At 45.4% G+C, this 23,095-nt stretch overlaps 1 protein-coding gene across 2 annotated transcripts in view; it reads right to left on the bottom strand.

The window, feature by feature from the left end:
- gramd1bb (GRAM domain containing 1Bb) overlaps positions 1–23,095 on the bottom strand; it is a 103,268-nt gene that overhangs the window by 76,822 nt on the left and 3,351 nt on the right. The window contains exon 1 of one of the 2 annotated variants that reach the window (XM_047335604.1): positions 4,712–4,891. The exons of the other annotated variant lie outside the window; for it this stretch is intronic. Within the exon in view, the coding sequence (XP_047191560.1) occupies positions 4,712–4,740 (29 nt within the window). The 5' untranslated portion in view covers positions 4,741–4,891. Of the gene's footprint in view, positions 1–4,711; positions 4,892–23,095 lie in introns of those variants that run through there. 2 annotated transcript variants of the gene reach the window in all.

The raw sequence follows: 23,095 nt of genomic DNA, 5'->3' as shown, positions 1-23,095 counted from the left end.
CTGAGAAATCTCTTCGTCACGGTGGGTGAAGAGGGCAGAGAAGGAGTACAGCGAGGAGGCTGCTGTAACAATCCTCAGAGTGTGTGTGTGTGTGTGTACGGTACATCTTTTAAGATCACATCTCAGGTCTACGAGGTGAACGGCACAGCGTCGCAACACAACCTTTACTACCTGGGAAGGTCCAGGATAACGATTCCCTGGATGGGAATTGCAAATTAAGGCTTCATCCACATTACTACGTCTTCGTGTTATCGTCCGTTCTACTCCAGAGTTCGCAAAGCTCCCGAAACGGAGAAGTTTTAAACTCGCCCCGTTTAAGTTTGAAAACTCTGGGGCTGCGTTGAAGTGCGGACGGACAAAAACAGACTTTTTAGAAACGATGATGGAGTAGCCCTGCTAAGTACTGGAGCTGTTCACGTCGCTGCATCGGTCACGAGGCCTGAAAGGTCCTCTCTGTATTCGCAGCAAATCACCAATAAATGAATTTGACGGATTATAAAAAGAAAGATTGATTGTCAGAACGGAGGGAAAGTTTGTGCGCGTGTGCTCTGAAACACTGTCAGATCAATTCACCTTCAAATATAATGAGAAGATGCTGCCGCATGAAATATTCCCACCTTCGGCGTGAGGAACTTCTGTCTCGCAGGCGTGATGCGATTATGATTTGGAGTCAACACTGCCCCCCCCCCATTAAAACACAACAGCTGGACAAAATGCATAATACACATGGCAACCGCGACGCTGCGATGAGATTATGAACTGTGCTGCTCATCTCATTTAGTCCTTCCCCTTTTTTCCTCGCGCTATAAGCTGCTGTGTGAATCTCACTGCTCAGACATCGAGCGCTCACCCACTCATTCTCAGAAGAATGAAGGAAACGCGCTGCGTCGCACAGGAACGGGATTCTGGAAACAGACCGCCGTCATTTCTGCTGCTGCCACTCAACTGCCAGATCCCTGATTCATGGTAAAAATGGCTTCATTGTATATACACACATATATACTGTGTATATATATACATATATTTATATATATATATATATATATATATATATATAAATACAGTAGCAAGGTTATACTCAAGTCATACGTCACGTTAGTCATTTCACTTACGTAAAGGTTTCACTAATGGCCACGGAGTCACAAGGCGAGTTCATAAATGCTTCTTTGGATTAATACAAACAGAATCCGTATCTATCGGAGCGAGCAGGCATCCCTACAGTACAGTACGTCCCACCGTACTCGTCTCCCTCCTCCTCCTCCTCCTCCTCCTTGGTCCACGTCCACGGAGACTTGCCGTACTGATCAAAAACGCGAGCTTTCATCTCTTGTTTAGAACCCCCCCCCCCCCCCTTTCTAATAATAACCCTCGTTACACTATGGAAACCGGCACGGCGCTTTTTGTGAAGTCGAACACAGCGTGTACTGTGGCGCAGTGTGAGGTCGTGGGTGAACGTGCAGCTTCAGTTGAATCGCTCTCACAACTGAGACGAAAGGAACTGAATCAATTGAATCCCCCAAAAAGACTGAATGAGTCTGTTTTACAACAGCACGAAGTACATTGGAGATGAAAACTAGGCCATGCAGCTCCAGATTGATGCCTCCATTTTATATCTAAAGTGACTTTTTCTGACAGTCTGATCTGTATCCGCCCTCACCGGCCTCAATAAATAATAAATGCAATGATACTGTACACTGAATAACTTTGCCGCATCCGGAGATAGAAAGGAATCAAAACTGGATTGTGCCCGTGAAGCCTCCGAACACAGCAGACGGTCCGCGGCTCTGAAGAGTGTTTGTGCGACAGGAAGCTTCGTCTGAATGAGTTCCGATGGGGTTCATTTTTTTAGTTTTTTCAGTTGTTTCGTGATTGGTAAGTGCGAGTCGCTGAGTGATGTCAGTCCACGGAGCGCGGCCGAGGCGCTCTGCTGCTCCGCCTGTCACATCCGGCATTCGCTGATATGTGACGTTTTATGTTGATGAACTGAACAGTTCTCATCTAGAATTGCCAGAATTAAGTGGCAGGTTTATTTTTTTGGAAGGGGATTTTCCGTGGCCCGTAGTGTCCAGACACCTGTGGAACTTCCTGTTTCGACAGCTCAGAGCGTTTCACTTCCCTAATTGATCGACAGCTATATTATTAAATCAAACCACAGACGCGTCCTGCCGTCGTGGCCGGGGCGGTTTCCTTGACGACAGCCATGCAGCGTACGCGGCGACCCTTTGGCAAAAGGCCTTCATCCACGATAAAACACCGCGAGGCGACGTCGTTTCCCGTGATCCTTATTTCAGATGCCGCAAAATGTTTCCCGTGGCTCCACCGCGACGAACAAAGCAATGCACCGGTTGCGCTCTACGCACCATGAAAGACAAGTCGTCAGGCGGCCGCAAGCGTTCGGAATCTCCAGCAGGACATGATGATCCGCTCCCGTCCGGGGACGAGTTTTTTTAAGATCACAAACTCATCGCCACAGCTTGGACCTCTCACAAGTTGATAATTAATGCATCACTCGCTGAAGGCCGCTGTTTTATGACACAGGGATTATTATAACCATTGATGAATTTATGGATGGATGTATTCATACTTCTCCTAGTCAGGTGTTCCAGGTGGTTGAAAGACGCTGGGTGACGAGTAAAGAGCATTTAAACTGATTTTAAACCAGCACGCATCTACGGTATTTCATGGAGCCGAGATGACGCGTGAGGAATGCCGTCTGTGAGTAAGTCAATCGCCAGAGGAATCTAATCTTGAGCACTGTCTGTGAAACGCTCGGACTTATTTACAGTCAACACTCGGAGGCAAAGACAACTGCGAGCAAACGGCACACGGGTTCGTTCGCCAGCAGTAATTTCCTGTGGGGATACGAGGCATTTTCCCAGGCCTGACCGTCCCAAACAGCTGAGAGGAGACGGAGAGGAGAGGGGCTGTCGGAAACCGGGAGACATCAGACTGTGAGACGCATTCAGAGTGGTCTCATTCAGAGAGGGGGGGGGGGGGGGGGGGGGGGGGGCATGTTGTTGTTGCGCTGAGCTACTTTAGTTTTTCACAGTAACAAAATCTCCAGCACGGCGGCAGATATACAAAATGTGCAGCGCGCGGCGGAGATGTGCAAACGTGACACCGTCCAACTGTGAAGACGGGTTCGTCTGAAACGCTGCCGACACACACAGTGTTGGCGTTGCTAGAAAAACCAGGCGTTTTTTTTCCCAATTCTGCATATGACTTACATGAATATGCAAGTTGCTTGAAAGGTTTTCCCAATTTCGGTGCCGTACGCTACGGGACAAAACACATCCCGGGGGCAAAGGGCTGCGTCAAGGTCAGAGGTTAGAGAGAATCCATTAAAGATGGTCGAGCGTCCGGTGAAATCACCTGTCCCGCTCAAAATGTCAACATTTGATTGGCTCATTTATTTACCGCAATTTCTTGCCGCGTGGAAGAAAAATGTCAGAGAGAATCAATTCACAGAGTAAAGCACAGGCCACGTGCACAACAAGGGTCCTCTCAAACATCTGCCACGTTATGTAACCAACCAATGAACTGTTCATCAAAGATATGTTCTGTTATGCGTCAGTACCGCTGCTGAGGGGGTTATGTTTTCACCCCTGTCCGTTTCATTTGTCAGCGGGATTACGCAAAAAACCACGGAGAGGATTTCCATGAAACTTGGTGGAAGGTTGGGACATGGGCCGAAAGAGAACCCGTTACATTTTGGTGCAGATCCGGGGAAAAAAAATGAATTTTTGGACATAGCGTTAGCATTTTCCTTTGCCATTTTCATACATTACCCAGGGAATAATTATGCATGGATCTACAGCAGATGAAAATAACCGGCCATAATTCGGAGATTGACATCTGTGTGTGTCTGTGCTATTTGGTGCAGCTTGATTGACTTGGCGGAGACCTCGCTTTACTCAAAGTAAAGTATGTGAAACGATATGGGGCTGAAGTGTCGGAGAAATAAAAATGATTTCACATCGTCGACCCCTCACAACAGCAACCGCCGACAGGGGGCGATGCGCACAGGACGCATGGACGAAGGGATGAGGGGATGAAGGGAGTGGAGGAGGAGGAGGAGGAGGACAGACATTATCAAATAATCCCCCTCTTATTTAGTTCGACTTTATTCGTGACATTTTTTTACTTTTTCCCACTTTAATCTCGAAATGCAACACAGAAGAAAATAATCTTTATTTTGTCAGTCTTTTTTTTTGGGGGGGGGGGGGGGGGGGGGGTGTTTATTGGTCCTAATAGTCTTCTGCAGCGGTGGTCGTCTCACACTCACAGGGTACATGGACCGAGGACCTGAGGCACGACACACACACACACACAAACACACACACACAGCAGCACCTGTCTCAGACAGCCAGTGTGCGCACCGCGACGCAGGGACATACAGCACACAGAGTTTACTGTCCGATGATCAACACACTGTTTACTCATCGCTGCCAATAATCTATTATGAATGAATCAATCTCGGCATATGTCAAATATGACTTTCCACCCCCCCCCTCTGGTTATTAAACCGACTGTTTGACACACTTACTGTAACTGACGTCGCTTCGGTTTAGAGCGTTTCTCCAAAAATCATTATCGATAAAAAAAAATAAAATAAGAAGAAGAAGCGACGGCACTTGCAGCTCCAACAACGACAACAACAAAAAACAGTAACCCTGAGAAAAATGTGACTTGTCTTTCTTCTTTCCTGTACCTTCCATTCGCCTCCTCGCCAACCTCCATGGACGTGTCCGGCCGCTCCGGACGCGCGACGCAGCCAGAACCCGGGCGGGGACTTCACGCCCGGCGCACATCCATTGCTCTCATGGTGGTTTTATGAAAACAGAAATAGCCAGGTCCGGCCGGCGGTGGAGTGGAGTGGAGTGGAGTGGAGTGGAGTGGTGATGGTGATGGCGCCTTGTCTTCGATCTAAAGTGTAAGTCAGTGCGTGTCGGGGAGGCGGAGACGCGCAGCGCGTCGCTTGGAGGAGGAGAGGCGCAGCGCAGCGCGGTGACCTATCGGTGTCGGACCGACCGCCACCAATGACCTCCCTCCTTTTAACCTGTTAGTGGCCCCCGGGGCCGCTGCTGCTCCCCCGGGGCCACTGCCCCCCCCCCTCAGGGGCCACTGCTGCCCCCCGGGGCCACTGCTGCCCCCCTCACATAGAACTGTCCAATTACTGACTGTGGACGCGTTTCTCCGGCGTTAGTATCCGTGAAATTGCAGCATAACGCATTATTATGAACCGATTTTGTTAACAATGGCTAGCATATCATTTATGTACCATTTGTATTTGTGTATTTGTATTTAAACGCGTTTTATATTGTTTGTTTGTCGAGCGGCGACAAGCTATTCTGTCTGTTTGGAAAGGTCTCTATCCCACTTTTAATGTACACACCAATTCACCGAAAACCTATATATGTGTTTGACAGGTTTCTGTAAATACTAAATGTGGGAACAACAGACAGAAGTTCCACAACGAGGACAAATTAAAAAACCCCAACCAGGTCTGAAAAAGGCGGAAACCTCCATGAAGCATGAATACTTCTCATCAGCAATGTCCGTTTTGCTCCAAGGAACATAACTGGACGGTAATTATCTTCTGAGCAGGGAAACAAATTCGTACAGTGATGTACAACAGCAGCCAACAACACGTGTGAAAGAAACAAAAGTACGAATACGACTATGTACAACTCAACATATATTTAGATACTGCTGAAATGTGTATGTGCAATATAAATCGAGCACATGGAGAAATCTCACGTCCTCTGCCCGTCCGGAAGATGTGTTTCCACACCGACGGATAAATCCCGAGTTTCATTTGATCCTTGTCAGCAACATCACATTAACCTTCACCAGTGACTGATAGGTTGAAAGAAAGAAAAACAAAAAGGCATGGCACGAGGGGGGGGGGGGGGGGGGGAGATTACGGCCGGCAGTGACTCGTTGGGTCACGAGATCGCGGAGAGCTTGACCTTCTCCGCCTCTTTTGGAACAAACGGCTGAAGGTTACAGACAAACAAAGTGGGCAGCCCGCCTGCCAGTGTGTGATTAAACTGTGTGTGTTCTGTGTGTGTGTGTGTGTGTGTGTGTGTGTGTGTGTGTGTGTGTGTGTGTGTGTGTGTGTGGTTCTGGCGGCCTTGTGCCCGACGTTTCTGTCCGTCGTCGGGCAGAAACGGCCTCCATTCTCGGATTCTGCCCCGAACAATGTTCCCATTGACGGGACGGTGACAGATGAGACGGAAGACAGATCTACAGTTATTATCTGATTACAATCAACATCATTCACTGTCACACACACAAACAAAGACTTCTTACTGTACGGGCTCTTGCGAAGACGGGTCGGAGCTTCCGCCGCTCGAATCTGTCAGCGAAACCTTCGAGATTCATTTTGACCTTACAGGTGTAATTGGCCCCTGGTTTTCCATCACAGGGCCATTTTCACCACGCAAATGAATTTTGATATATCATACAGGCAGGCCAATATATTCTTTTCTCCCCCATCTGGCCACTTCATAAAATTTATTTCTCATCAAAGACATGATTTCTGGTTGACTCCCGTTCGTCAGGGGGTTGATAGCTTCTATCCCTGAAACTTCAATACGGAAGACAATTAGGGCCAGGCACAAGAAGAAAAAATGAGGTGGAAGATTTTCTTATATTTATTTAACATTCCCACAATAAAGTCGAAATGTCGAGAATAAAGTCGAAATAGCCCCAAACGTCCGTGTTGTGGTTCCAGTTCAGCTGTCGAACGTCCACGTTAACTAGCGTTGGCAAAGCTACGCTAGCTCCGGTAACTGCGCGCCGCTCAAAGTTTATTAACGGTTGTTTACAATTGAACATTATCGTGTCAGAACACACGTCGACGTCCATGTGAAAAAAAAACACCCGTTGTCACTGCGTCGTTTCTTCCAGATTCAGCCTATTATAGTCAATAATAATATCTCAACTTTACAACTTGGTTAGCAGCTAGCGTTAGCTTAGCAAACTGGCTAACGAAACATCAACATCCGGTTGTTTGGTGCTGCTGAAAAGTGCTTCCGGGTCACAATTTTAGACTTTTAGGATTTCAACTTTATTCTCGACATTTAGCCTTTATTCTGCTAATGTAAAAAAAAATTAAAAATCTTCCCCCTCATTTTTTCCCCTCATGACTGGCCCTAATACTCTTCCGTACTTCAAACACACCTCAGGGAAAACAAAAAAACTCCTTGATAATATTATAAATAGACAACATATGTATTTTATGTTTAGACACACATGAAGCATGGACCAAAAATAAAAGTATCAATTTGAATTCCCGTCTATGTTAACACACCTGAAAACGTATATCACGTGATCATGTGCGTGCCGGTTTAAACAGGAAGCAGATCGTCTACTCTGCAGAGTTAGCGACTTCGAGGAAATACTGCGAACCGAGAAACATGAAAGTTAAAGCAGGGGTTTCTTTTCTCGCACCGACGTCGGGGCGGAAATATGTCTTTGCAAGTTTTCGAGTCGACTTGTGATTGATAAGAACCAATCGGGGAAGCGTCGTCGCTTCCAAACGTCTCTGTTTTCGCCCGTCCAGACTTCAAATGCAGCGCCCGGCGGGCGTGAACGTAGTGGCAGTTTTAAAAAGACACATTAGTAAATGTGGATGTAGCTTTAGAACTGATGAAACAGAGATACGTTCCACACTTACACCAGAGGGAATCAAATATTTCTCTTCACGTTGGATTTATTATCTACGATAAATGAAAAGTTGCCAGAGATATGAGACTTACAACATCTTACATGATCTATTATTGAATATAATTAACCCAAAGCTATGACCACAAACCCCCAATTGAGGGACCACTGTGCGATGAACGATGATGAATCACTGGTGCCGACAAAGAAGTAATGGCGAGCAGCGGTTAAAGCTTCAGAGGCAATGCATTTTTAAGTTCGAGGTTTTCTTACAATTGGATTTTGCAACGAAACGCCGCGGCGCAGCATCAACAGAAGTGTGTGCATGTGAGAGAGAGGCGCACACAAGCCCGGTTTGTTAAACTCCGGGGCACTCGGCCTGTAAGAGCGACGGAAGTTTCCAATTACAGCCGGCGCTCTGACGAACAGGGAAGTCTCTGTGTAGGTGCTGCGGTTGTAGAGCGCCGGTCACTGAAGAGTAAAGTCATGGGACACGCTCACTGACGGACGGACGGACGGACGGACGGACTACGCCGCCATTCACAGAATGGCATTACCGCCAAAGTGGACGGATCGTGAACCTGTCAAGTCCCAATCTGCAGGCAAAGTGTCGGATCCAGGATGTAACTTTGTTTGACAGTGTGAGATTTTTGTTGTTGTTGACATTTTCATGAAATGATTCATGGAATCTTGATGGAGAAAACTAAATCAGGCATATTTAGGAGACTGACTTTTTGGCAACAATGGGAAGATGAATGAATTTAACAAATCCCAGCACATCCACACAATAAGAAAAGACCAACAGCAGCAGACGCAGGAGAATCTGGAGGCTTTTGCACCAATCTTGCGTAAGTAATTGCAGCATTCTCCGACAACACATTTATCTCTAGCCGCCTATCTCGCAGCTGCGGGGAGGGGGGGGGGTCTGTAGTTGTCATTCTTCAACTCCCCCTCCTCCCCCAGCTCCCCCAGCTCTGATTCATGAAAAGACTCTTTCACATACATTTTGTATACAAGATTGCGAAGTAATGAATATAGAGAACGGGGGTGGTGTAGGGATAAATTGTCTCGGTTTCTATGGCAACAATGGGAAGATGAATGCTCGTTCGCTGCTACGATTGTTGCAATTAGTTTCGACTTTCCACTGCGATGTAAGCGTTGCCGTGGCAGGTGACATTAAGGCAGGTTTTTTTGCATCCAAGATTTTAAAATGCTAGTTATCAATAATTAGTCAAACGCTACAATTATTGATAAGAAGTGTCTGCTCCGTGTGTTATCACGTGATGGTAGAGGAGAGTTGACCAACAAGGCAGAGGATTTTTTGGGCAAAGCGAAATGCTAAGGAAATATTTCAGATTCAACCCGAACGCTAAAAAGGGAACCTGGCGATATCAATGAGGCAATCCGCAAACATTTTTTAGTCTGATGACAGTTGCTCCGTCAGGAGGTAACACTTCCAATCTACACCCACACTGTCGAGAGAGAGCCAAGTCTGAGGTAACAGGTCAAAGTAAGAGTTTCACAGTCAGCGAGCGAACACTGTGTAAACTGTAACACGGCCATTGATTCTCCTTAAAAACCAAAAGACTTAAAATGCAGAGGAAAGCGTGAAAGCCGACTTTACTGTTCCCTTACGTACACAATCTTACAGACACATAAACGTGCACGCACACACCAATGACTGATAACCAAATGTGCATAATTACCACTGATATGAAACGGCAGTGGGGGAATTCTCCGCAGCTGCTTCTGTAGATGGATTTCAGGCTCATAAGGTTAATGTTTTTCCTGAATAAGACGGCAAAGTCTCTTTATCCGTTTAACCTTAAACGCCTCACTAATGTGTCAGTCTGTGAACACGAGTGGGCTCAAAGGAAGTCTGTGATTAATGTACAGTATGGCGTGAATTTGCACAGTGATGAACCGCTGCCAAGAGCAGCCCCTTCATTTACATTACACAAATAGGAATAAATATGAATACATATAGCCAGAGGCGATGGGGAAACATTCATTAAACCTCTGACCCGTCAACAACTGCTGCGTTGTTATTGAAATATCTGTGACTGCAGAATCACAATGTTCATGTTTAGAGCATCGGTCAATTGAAATTTTTTTTGGGGGTTAGCAGCAAAATTTGTTTTTACAGTTGGTGGTCCAGTGCTGACTGTAGGAGGTAAGTCTGATAACAGCTGAACAGATAACAACTTAAATGGTGCGTTCCGTTAGACCTCGGACCTTGGAATCACCGACCTGCGAGTCGGAAGTTTCAACTGGAACAACTCACCAACCCCGACTTCGAAATCCAAGATGGCTGCTCCGTGTGTCAACAGTAGGTGAGAGCTGTAGTGTTTTATTGTTTATCAGTCTCATTAAATTTGTCGTACACATGTAGTCCTGTCCAATTACTGACTGTGGACGTGTTGCTCCGGCATTAGTATCCATTAAAAATTCCAGCATAATGCATTATTTTGAACTGGTTTTGCTAACAACGGCTAGCAGGCGTCCATCTTGTTCCCCGACTTCCGACCAAATGTGTACAATCAACCCTGATTACTCGGCTGTGACGTCATTCCGAGTTCTCATGGAGCGCAGAAGAAGTTGCGTCAATTTCCAGTTTATTTGATAGAGATAAAGCATATTAACAAATATTATTGAAATACCTTTTGCAAATATGCCAGCTAGCTAGAAAGAATGCCAACTTACATCTGTCGTCCCTATGCAGGTCAAATACAGACCAATATAAAAATACACATTTAGAAAAAAGGACATTTTGGATGAATGATTCAAAGCAGAATTTAAATTGTAGGTGTAACATGAAAATGCATCTTGTTGCTGCCTAGTAATTTATCTGTGTTCCTGATGTATGGTGGTAATAAAAGGATTAAGAGGATGGTTTGTTTTGACAGAAAATGAGTCCCTAGCAGTGATTCGTATAAATAAATGTACACCTTTCACGTTAAGCGAACAGCTCCTCGGCTTCACGTTTTGCGTATGAACAAAGACAAATGCAAATTGCTTCACTAATGACACTGAAACAAACACTCAATCCAGCATCCAGACAAAGCGAGGACAAGCTACAATTCATCACTTCCTGTCCCTGTGACACAAACACGAGCGGAGAAATGAGCTCCAGACGGATTCTCATCTCTTTTCCCCCAGTTTCATTCGCCTACACAGCACAATGGAGACCATAAATCCTCAAGGGTTATGGCAAATTGACATTTGAACATTATGGCCCGCCGCTGTTACAGATGAACCAGCTGGGAGTCACTGGGCAACAAAGTGAATTACGGCCAGTTTCTTTTTCTCCAATCTTCAGAAAAAGCATCGAGTTTGACAGTGAGTCTTAAATTCCCAGAGGAAACTTACTTTGCCGCCTCCACAACACGGCGGCGGCTGCTTTCATAGTCGCTGTGGCGGCTGAATCCACAACCACGCAGTTAAAACGCCAGAAAATTCAGATTCCAGATAAGTTCAGGGCTTCACACACTCTCACACGACAAACACAACCAGTCAAATTTCCTACAGTAACTTGTTTTTTTCTGTTGTTTGACGCTACACTGTTTCCTAAATGAGGCGCCAACAGTTGGTTCACACTGTTTTGTAATTGTTTGTTGGAGCAATTCATTTGTCTTTGTCTTTGTCTGCGTTACCGTGTCTGCTGAGTCAGTCCTCCTCCCTGGTTTGGCCAAAAGATGTGAGCGAGGGTGGAGTCGCCTTAAATACAGAGGCCCAGTAATTGGACCAGACCAAGAGCTGCGTCAGCATGGGGGGGGAACAAGGTTTCTTTGATTAGAGTTTTAGTTGTTGTCTATGTCATTTCCCCCTATTGTTTCAAAATGGTCTGATCAGCCAGTAGATATCTCTGCCCCTCGTCGCCCCTGTTTTATTTGTCAGGTCTAGGAAAAGGAGTCAAAAAGATGACGTAAAATTGAAAAAAAAAGTTTTACTGTGATAGATTATCCATTACTTGAAGGAGACAGGACTTATAGAAAGAATTCAATTTGTTTATTCATTCATTCATTCAATAATTTATTCATTTATTTTGTTTTGGTCCATGTATGGGGTAAATACTGTAACTCTGGCTCACACTCCAACATAGTAGGCGGCGGTAATGCACCGTAAGGCTGGATGCCACCCGCCAAAAAAGGAAAAAGAAGAAGAACTCTTCACGTCAGTTGTTTGAGTTGATGTCGTGTTTATTTTTAGTTGAATTGTTGAGTACAGTTTTGTTTGGTTGACCTCTTTTACTGGGCCCAGTTTCTACTCTGTTTTGCATTTGTTTCTATTCCTTTGTATTTTTTGGGCATGTTTCGGGTCTATAACAGGAGACGTTGATGTATGCTTTTAGATCTACATTATTACAGATTACTACATTATATTACTACAGTGCTGTACCGTACAGTATCTCTGTCGGATCTTTGAGATTGAATGAATCGCCTCAGGGAGAAAGTCGGCGTTTCTGTTCTTTTGTCAAACTGACATCCACCAACACAACAGTTGAGCTATTTGAGGATTTTAAGCTCTTCAGTCTCTTTTGAAAAGCAACAAATTGCTTTTCTGTGAATGAATATGTTAAAAACGTTTTTTGGGGGAACAGAAGGACAAACACTGTTCGCGTGAGTGTGGGAGACACACAATGTGTTGCCTCCATGACACTTTTTTATTTTTTGATAAACTGAGCTTGGAGGCGTAAAAAAATCACACTCCCAAAGGTGTGATACTGCTCAATATGTCAGTGTGGCTGCATCTATTTTGCACTTGAAAAACAAGACTTCCAACATCTCCTGATTGATGAGGAATACGATGTTACAGGAATATTAATCAGAAATCACTCTTTATACATGAATAACCACAAAAAAAAATTGGATTATTAAAGTAAAAGTAAATAATGTGTTCAAGACTATTTCTTTGATAGTGACTTTCTGGATAATATGCACCATTCTCAACATTCCTCTGAAGCTTGTGGAAGAGCTGGGTGACTGTTAAGTGATGATTGACACTTTTAAGAGGGACAACTTTCATGGCCCCTAGTGGTTCCAGGTGGTACTACTCTTTGGTCGCTGGCGCGAAGACGTCGGTAAGGACGCAACTACTTTTCCTCAGAGCTCATGAGCAAGTTGTCAAAACCACTCTGAGGATAACTGAGGGAGAAGAAATAAGTATGTACACTGAAGCTCCTACTTCGTTTTCTGGCTCCTAGCATTAACTAGCTGCAGAGTTAGCCTTATGGCTAACTCAGTGCCAGGAGTCTGGCTACTGTCCAGAGCAGAAAACAACTGCAAAAGTCCCACTTTGGACAAACAACCTTGAGTTGAACATCCAGTAGTGTTAATAAGTAGCTGCTTGTGTCACTTACTGACACAATCACTCACACGACTGTAAGATGTTTTGTTTGCCACCTGCTTTTGTAACACTGGAATTTCCCAGCTTGGGATCAATAAAGTACCTATTTTTGCAACTAGCTAGCTGCAAAAAATACTTATTTCATGTGTATTTCAAGTCGCTGAGATCTCTCCATGGAGTGAACGCTCACTCGGACGGACGTTTATCTCTCCCTCTATCACTCTCCTTCTACGTCTGCTTTTGTTACCGTCGCCGGAATTCTTTTTATCTTGCAACGTTGAGTTGTTGTTGAGAGCATTATAAGTGCGGATGGTGTCGTTTTTTCATCATCAATATGCTGAAAAATCAGTTTCAACATCATAGTAACAAATGTAAGCCCTGAAGTTGTCTGTTGCCCTAGATTAGAAACAGTTGGACACATTCACTCTGGGAAAACTATCAACCGAAATCATTATAGATGTAAGGGAATCAAGGACAGGGCGCAGACTAAGGCCCCTTTCACACTGGCCAACAAACCCGTTTACATCCGCCAACACCTGGCGTTTTCTGCAGTGTGAGAACGTTTAATCGGCATTCAGTCCCGGGTCAGATGACTCTGCAATTAACCCGGGTATTAATCGGCTTCACCTACGATCAGCATTGGTGTGAACGTCACACCCGGGTGAATCCGCTAATTTTCGCGATGACGGAGGCGACGGAGGCTCGACTCCTCCGTCGGTCACTGCTGTCACCTCACCAGCTGTAGTAAAGAGACCTCTCGCATGTAGCTAGCTCGCCTAGCCTAGCTTTGGCTCGTTGGTGGTAACAACTGACACAATCCAGATCACGGATGAGGTTCAGAACGGGGCACTTTATTTCAACCCTTCGGCGGACACACACGGCCTCATCAGGCGGTCTCTCATCACAAAGTGGCCAGAAACTGTCGCTAACATGGATGACGTGCGGAGTCCGTTCTCCTTGCTTAAAGGGCCAGGCTCGGCTCGTAACACTGCGCTGGGTTTGTAAACTTTGAAAGATTGACAAGTACAAGATAGAAGGCAGCGTTGACCGGTTCACTGGCGACCATGCTTTCTGTCATTTACAACACTGTTCTTCTTTGTTTCCTGGCGCGCGCCGCTCTCTACCGCCACCTATGGCAGCCACCTGTCACTACACGATCATCAGACCCTGGTCTGCTCGCAGTGTGAAAGTGGCCAACTGCCGATTAAACGCGGGTCGACCCGGGTTCAAATAACCCGGGTCTACACGGTAATTTTTGTGTGAAAGAGGTATAAGTAGAGACAGTCTGAGGCAGTGGACTGCAAAGACTGACTGGATAATTAGAGTACGCTGGCAGACAGAATAGCTGGGGCTATTTGGGTTTTGCCGGAAAAATAGATTTTAATTGTCGGGGACTGGAGGCTGACTCAGTGTCTGTGGAGTCTGGCGCCCAGGGGTGCACCTACTTCAGCGCGGATAATGAGGCCCAGACCTTTCAAGTACGTCTCCAGCCTTCAGAGATTTCAACTCTCGAAATGCCGGAGGAAATAATACTGCCAGAATTACTCTGACAACTCTGTGAGTATTACAGTTGCTGACAAAACATTATGGAAGGGATGGGGGAATTCTTTTTTTCTTTTTTTTACTTTTTAATTTTAAAAACATCCTACTTAGGCCATTAGAAATTATTCAACATATTTTATCACACTAAAGTCTCTGATCCAATGACTGGAGCTGCTTCTCTTTGGCGAGGTGTCTGAGGTCACATGGTAGTGATGATGATGATGATAATGATACTCAAACAAATCATCACAGTCGATCTGGGGGAGAAATGAGAGAACGACCTCAAGAGTGGGAATTTCTTTGAGAAAGTTGTTAAGGCTAAACCGGCTGTGAGTATCATCATCATCATCATCATAATCACTACCATGTCAAGTCAGACGCCTCAACAAAGAGAAGCCATCGTATCAGAGGTTATTGTAAGATATGTGTTCAATATTTTATTTTGACCTGTAAAGGACGTCTTAAAAATTGAAATGGCCCTTGATAAAGAAAAAAAGGTTTTCCACCTGCTATGGCCTATGGGTAATCATTGATACATGATAATGACAAAGGTTGAACGTGATATCTACTGTAGCCTACTGTACATTTGGAATATGCACAAAACATCAGTGGAGTAGTTATTTTGATTGTTTCCCGTGACCTTCCTCTGCAGATGGAGTCAGTTTTCACAATATGTACAGTCAAAGTAAATTTAAAAAGCCACCTTTTATTTAGTCTGGCCTTTATGTAATCTTCTATAATTTTTTATTTTATTAATTATTTGTACTTTTTTATCGTTATTTATTTCACTCTGTTGTTTCACTATAATGTTTGTCTTGATCATTCATATTTTTATATATATATATACACTTTGTTGACTTTTACCACTTTAGTATAACTATTTTGAGCATTATATTATATCTATTGTTGTTTTATTGCTTGTTTTTCCATTTTTGATTCACCCTTTTATTGTTGTCTAACTCAGTCTTTAATTCATCCAGCAAAGTACTTTGAATTGCATTCGATTTGTTTGAAAGATGCTATATACATTTGATTGATTGATCGACTGGTTTTCTACAAGCTGGACATTTATACGTGAATGGGATTAGACTTCTCAAATCGCTCGTTGACAAGAGGATCTCTTTGCGTTCTAATGAAATTTAAAAAGTCAGACATTGACCTTCCACGACGGTCCAAGGCGGCAAACTCCGATCTGCCGATGAAGGTCATTGGGGATACAATCAAAAGGTCCAGAACTGCTGCTCCTCCTTCCAAATTCAGGAACCTCAATTCATCTCCGATCCCCTATGATCACCATGATGAAGGTCCGCTGTCAGAGCAACTTACACACAGGGTGTGAAAAGTGAAAGGAAAATGTCAGTAAAAAAACCCCATGTAATTATCCATATCTTCACATTACATTACCTTCTCTCTGCAGCCTGGACCTGTGAACTGCATAGCTACAAATTTACCATTGTCTATTTACGTAGCGTAGGAGGGAGGGGTTTCAACCGAGCTGGGCTCATTTGGCTCAAAATGAGATGATGCACAATAATATTGTAAAAGAAAAAATTGTTGTTTCTGTGGCACAGCATGATATCGAATAACATCAACAGCGAAATCCAATTAAAATGCTGTCAGGTTGTTATCTTTCAGCATTTAGCATAGATGGAAAACATCTTGTTGTGCCAAATGCATGGGGGTAAGCGAGTACACACGAGATAACTTGCTATTTCAGACTCGAAGTTTGACACGTATCATGACTCACGAGGCCGTTTTTTATATTGATAGACAACTTGGAACCTTGATGGGTGAAATAAGTACACTTTTTCTTTAAAAAAAAAAGCAGAAGCGGTGACGTGATGAAGCAGCCGCCGTCAGAAGTGAACAGCCATCTGGAAACAGCAACAAGTAGGTAATTAGTGCTGGAAAAAAACACGCCACCAAGAAGGAGAAGGCGTTGGAATGTGCTCAGCGTCTCTCCGAGGACCACGGCATCAACTGCTCAGTAGAAGTCAATGGAGTAAGGTTTTTACCTTCATTGACAGCAATGGATATCTTCCATTTTGCTCACTTTCCCCCCCGAATCAATATGCAGCCGCTGTTACAACCATAATGTGTTAAATGAATCAACCTCCCCGCGTCCCGACGCCACACAAAGGTCACGGTGAGATATTGATTCATGAGATTAAAAAAAAGCATACAGGAAGTCGATACTTTGCAGACTTGGTGTTACAACACTTTGCACGGAATACCTCGGGGGCAAGACATAGAAAATAATTTGAACATGAGTTGTGCAGACCTGGGGAATTCGTGTAAATTTTCCCTTTTTATATTTTAATTATGAATCCTACGAGCCAGAACCCATTCGCAATGTAACGTTCATTTTGTCACGATTAACATTTTGAAGTGTCTCGTGAGACACATTGTGATCGGTTGAGTGCGTAGTTGCGATGAAGCTGGAAACTTGTGTTCTGCCAGTCTAAACAAGACAGGGTCTAAATTAATTTCATCTAAGTTATCTAATCTTTATATATTTCCAGGACAGTAACCCACCGCCACATCTGACACAGGATGTTTGGAAGACGACACCTTGATGGCGACTGTCAGAACTGCCGACTGTGACGACCGGCGACAGCTCGACAGCTGGAGGGCAGCTGGCGTCAGTGCGGCACCAACACGATCAATCATTTGACAATAAAAAAAGCTGGCACTTTTCAGCTCGACTTAGTATCAGACAGCAGCGCGGAACATGGTCTCTGTCCACATAAATCCTGTACCTTTTTGTCAACACTACTGTAATGTAATTTAAACATCCGGAACAAGGAACACAACATGGGCGTAGTGAAAACTGCCCTGAGTGACAAACCCTCTCGCCCGGGACCCACGCGAGTTCTGGGAGCTCATTTCATTTGCTCTGCAAGAATATGGTCTGTTCTTGGAAGGCAGTTCACAACTGGCAGAAATCTTGCCGGTCCAATCACAACCGATCACCTGATAGTGGGCGGGGGCTCATACCGTGACCCGGGGAGACGCGACTTTTACAAACAACCAAGATGGCTGCCGCTGGCGAGTACCCGACAAAAACGACAAAACACTGGTTCACAGACATCATCATCACAGACGTCTCTCAACAGGCGTCACATCAGTCGGCACTGTCACTGGTTGGAGGTCTATCCAATTGCGTCTGGAGGCATTTTGGTCTGCGTCCATTGGTAACGCCTCTTGGAAATCCTAAAAATAAAACTGAGAGGTCCCAGACTGATAAGCATTAGTTTGGCTACAAAAAGCTAACAAACCTCATGAGCGTATATCTTCCCCTCGGCCCTGTGTTCCCCTCGTTTCTATTAAATTTCCCCTGCGTCAAAATTAGGCCCCTATGTCAGGGTTAGGCTGAGGGAACACAGGGCTGTTCCAAATGCAAAACGCATCTGTCACGGCTCTAAAAGTCTTTTTGTCTGCTCCCTTCGAGGAGAACCGCGGTTGTGGCAAGTCTAGAGCAAAGATAGAATGAAAAAGCATTGGAATGCGCAAAGAAAAATAGATCAGAATACAAAAGGTTCCCGTCTCTGGCACAAACTGTACCGCTCACGTTCAGCGCGTGACCAACGCGATTGTGTGGAGCATCAGCTCATTTCTTTTCAATGACCCAGTTCCCTGAAAGCCCAATGAGAGACTCTTCTGCTTGAATCAGAGGAAAGATGAAAGAATCACTTCTTTTTCTTTTTTCTATTTCTTTTTGCTTCCCAGCTGAGAATAAAAACTCGAAATCCATCCACTCCAGTCATCAGGCTGTATTCCACATGAAAGGCGAAATTTTGAAAACTCATGATAACTGCCTGCTACGGGAAATGAATTTGTCTCCACGAATCAGTCGGCGCGGTCAATGCCCCTCGAGACGGAATGAAAAAACAAATTGTCATTTTTGCTTTGAGCTCAAAGGGAAACACACACACACACACACACGGGGTTTCCTCAACTAGTTTTGACAACGTCTTCTTCGATACGGCATGATGTTCATTTTGTGCATTATGGTCCATGTAGAGTCAAATGGACGATAGAGAACCATATGCACGTCGGAGCGAGGATACAGCTTGATTGACAGCTGGTCCGTCCAATCGGTGCACGGTTGGACGTGCAGGAGATGTGACTCGCGGTGCGATCACACCGGACACGCAGTGAATTTTACGCCGCGTCGCTTTGCTCGCACGAGTTTTGGTCGCTGGAACATTTGTGCTCATTTACAGTCATTCGCGCCAACAATGCAAAAATTCGCCCGTTCCTTCCTTTCACTTTCTCCCACAAAGCTCCTCTGAACAAACGCAGACAGTCACTCGCTCGAGATCAAATGTTTCAACTGGAGCGGCCGAGGCGGCAGCCCTGAATTTCGCGTCTTGTTGCTATTTGCGTCACGCTACTCGCGAGAAGGTTCTGGGTTCGAATCCCCCCCCCAAAGAAAATCCACCGCGGTTTCATTCTCATCTCCGTATCCTTTTCATGTGGCGTGATTGTTTAAATGTCGCATCGGGCGTCGTGGCGTCAGAAGGGGCGACACAAATATGAAGGAGCCAGAAACGGCAGGAGAGATTTTTTTTCAAATGAATTTAAATTGATCTTTAAAAACTTCTCTGCTGTAGCTGAGTCGTGAGACGTAGGAGTTGTGGTGGACCAGAGTTGGATGTCTTTAATGAACGGCGCCATCGATCCGTGTTTAGGCCCGTTTCATTAAATCTGTGGTTGGTGTGTGTGTGTGTGTGTGTGTGTGTGTGTGTGTGTGTGTGTGTGTGTGTGTGTGTGTGAGCTGTCTTGACGACTGCAGTCTTAGTAGTTTGGAATCGTCGCGCAGGTAACGGCGGAGCAGCGATGTGACCATAAGTCTCTATCAATGCTGCCATGACACTGAAATCCGACATAGCGACCCAGCATGAACGCTAAGAAAGGTGAGACAAGATAACGACTAATTCTTCTGTCCACATTGAACAAAAAGAGGCAGGAAGCAGGAGACAGGTCGGTTGAAAAGGACAAAGATTGATAAAAAAACATAAAGGGGGTTTTGACACGAGCGCTGAATGTGACGGTTATATGACCATAGGAGCAAAAGCACCGAAGGCCTGCAGCTTGTCGAAGCGACCTCGGCGGCCGTGTCTCAAGGGGAGAGAGGAGAAGAAGAAGAAGAAGAGGTGACGGAAATCTGAAATCAGCTGCTCGCAGGAACCGCCGGCTGCAAACGGCTTTGGCAAAGTTTCTACTCTTTTATTTATTTTTATGATTATTTGCAATTTTTTTTATTTATGTCTCGGGTTGTTGTTTCCCCAGATTGCGATCGTAACAGTAAAACATTTTTATTCAATGGCGCCGGTCGTGGCTCTCGAGGTCACCTTCTCCTATCGAGTGCAGTCATAAAACATGCCATGAACTATGAAGCATTAATAAAACAAAAGTTGTCAAGGCCGCAAGTCGTGCCGCCGGGAGCCGACAATTTAAGTCCGCGGTCAGCGAGGCTCACGGCGTCACGGAAAGGAAAAGTCAGGGGATCACCCGAGTTGTCAGGATATGATTTATCAACTCCTTGTGAATGTTCCTCCTCCTCCTGCGGTCTAAATCACCAATCGCATCTTCTGGAACGTTGCCAGTTTGGCAGTTTGTTGCCAGTTTGGCAGTTGGTAACAAAGGAACCTTCCGTGGATTTTGTCGAGTCTAACGTCGTCAGGGGCCGAACAGGAAAGAACCTAAAAGAATCCCGTCATGTGCAGAGTAGTTGTAAATCCCTGCAGGACGCCGCACGGGCGTCACGATAGCAGCCGCTCATTATAGCGCGTGTCTGTGTCGGTGCGTCCCGCCCCCGGGTTCTGTGTTCCTGTCTCATCCTCGCTCTCCTGTGCGTCGTGTGGGAAGTTAGTTTCTCGCTTTGCTCGTCACTTGTTAATTTCCCGAAGGTGAGGTAAAAAGGAAAAGTTTCCGCGCATTAGCCGAGTGATCATCGTCAGGCGTTGTAATTTCTGTTCGACTGAAGACTCGGGAGCACAGAGGCGTCGGAACCGAGCGAAGGATTTTTTTGAACAATATCCAGAACACTGAGGAAAAACCAATCAACTCCCCGTAACGGTGGTGAAAACACAGAGGGTTTTTCGTTATTCGTTATTAGATTATTATTATTATTATCATTGGTTAAAGACACAGTAGCTGCAGTCGTTTGTGGAGAATTTAACCAAAGCTCATCGATACTTTATGACAGACCTGTGTAGACAACCAGTCTTATCTTTGCTCAGCTGTGGGGTCAAATAACACCATCAGAAATCGAGGTGGGGGCGTTCCTGGTGTAAGACGCGCACAGCGGAATCCATTTTTCCTGAACTTTTTTGTTTTTTGGATTTGGCAAAAATATGTTTAAAATGTGTTTGCAGAACTTCCACTAGGACCTGAATCCCGCTGCGTTCAGACGTGCACTTGAGTCCGGACACATCTCCTGACCTTCTCCCGAGGGGTTTGTTTCACCTGGACACTTTTTTCCCGGAACATTTCCTCCGCGAGCCCGTGTGAGAGTACGACTGAAGAGGCGTCGGCCCCTCGCCAGGACGCTCCGGGGATTTTCAAGCTTGTCGCGAGTTCACAAAAGCTGGGGAAAAAACAATTCCGAAATGTTTCTGCTGTTGTGTGAACACATCTGACCACGCGGTCTGCTGCTGCGCTCTTCACACGTGAAAGAAACAACTCTGGAAAAAATGTCTGCACCCTATTTACTGAACATTTTCAAGTTCACGTCGGACAAAAGCGTCAGGAATGTTTCTCTGGTCCATGCAAATGGTTTTACAAAAAAAAAATTAAAAGGGGGCATATTTAATGTCAATTTTAATCAATTGCAAATTTTACTTTAAAAAGAGGTACAGCTCGTCCCGGTTCAAACCAACCAGGGCCTCTCTGTGTGGAGTTTGCATGTTCTCCCCATGTGTGCGTGGGTTCTCTCCAGGTTCTCCGTCTTCCTCCCACAGTCCAGAGACATGAGAATGGAGTTAGGTTCATTGGAGACTCTAAATTGACCGTAGGTGTGAATGAGAGAGTGAATGGTTGTCCGTCTCTGTATGTGGCCCTGTGATAGGCTGGGACCTGTCCAGGGTGAACCCCGCCTCTCGCCCAATGTCAGCTGGGATTGGCTCCACCCCCCCCGCGACCCTTCAATGGATAAAGCGGTAGACGATGGATGGATGGATGGAGGGTACAGCTCATTCAATCGCACTGATCTAATGTGAAATACAGTTCCCTCTCTTCACTCACTATCTTGAGAGATTAAAAACGTGGGGCTGCTTCCCAAATGGTTGTCATCCGACTCCCCTGCACGGCCCCCGGGAAAAACTGACTCCGGCCAAACAACACTGCATCTGTATCAGAGCGTCTCCAACTCAGAGCGTTCTGACTCGCACTTGACGCTCGAATGCATCATGCGATGCAAAGCTTCAGTTGGGATTCAACACGAATTCATGCCCCATCAAATGACCACGGACGAATCCGTGAAAGGGACCCGGCAAGTCTCCAACACGCCGGCCTCCCTGTGAGTCGGTGAATCACTCTGTGGACGGAGCTGCTCATAATTAAACAGCGGACCATGTCAAACGAAGTCGGCGTGGCTCACGGCCAACACGCGCTTGGTACCAGTCAAACACGCCAACCATGCGAACCCCCTGAACTTTTGATGTTTATTAGCGAGTGAGCAGGTGATTAGCCGGGGAACGCTGATAAAGAGTGTGTGTTAGTGCAGCAGGGGATTACGAGAGGATGGCGTTTCAACACGGAGGCTTTTTATTCCATTAGAATCGTAGCATGCACCCGCTGCGATGATGAGAGTGCTGCCGTTCACGGCGAGGTGACAAGAGAGATAATCCGGAGGCTGGAATAAAGATGTGAGTGTTCAGCATCATAAAACAAGAAAACAACTCGAGAGGACTTCAGATAGACCGACAGGGTAACGACTGTACGGAGCAGCTGTTCAACACATATTCAACATATTTCGTAGTTTTGCTGTCCACATGTCCAAGGTTCTGGAGATTTTCCGGGGACATTCAGGCGCAGGGTGGAGTCTGGGTAGAGCGCCCGTCAATCTTCTTCTCCAGCTGTGTTCTCGCAGCGGGTCACCCGCGGCCTGTTCCGCCAAAGTCCTGGCGAAATGTCCGGTGCAACATTTTGCCGACATTTGCGCTCTCACACTGAACGTTCAGGAGAACGTGCGGACTTCAGTTGAGTGAGTTAAGACTGAGATGTTAAAATACAGAATAATAAAAAATACCTACAGAATAAGAAACTTACGAAAATTGTTGCTCTCCTCTTGTTTATGTTCAAATTTTGCGTCGGAAAAAAGCTTCTGTTGGTAAAATGACTAAAAGAAATTCTGTGATTGCACAGAAACATGGTTTCACTTCAAACAATCAAAACTAAGAAGGCGGCAAAGTAAATAGTTCTAGTTCCAGACCCTGGATAAACAAGCGCTCCATCCAGAGCAAAAGGTCAAACTCTTGACTGACAAAAGGTCAAACGACTCGAACCCCTCTGACCTCGTCCGGGCGGA

Source organism: Scophthalmus maximus, chromosome 11, assembly GCF_022379125.1.
Source record: "Scophthalmus maximus strain ysfricsl-2021 chromosome 11, ASM2237912v1, whole genome shotgun sequence".
NCBI classification, from domain to species: Eukaryota; Metazoa; Chordata; class Actinopteri; order Pleuronectiformes; family Scophthalmidae; genus Scophthalmus; species Scophthalmus maximus.
The sequence above is the reverse complement of the archived record's forward strand: the minus strand, read 5'-3'. Positions and strand labels throughout refer to the sequence as shown.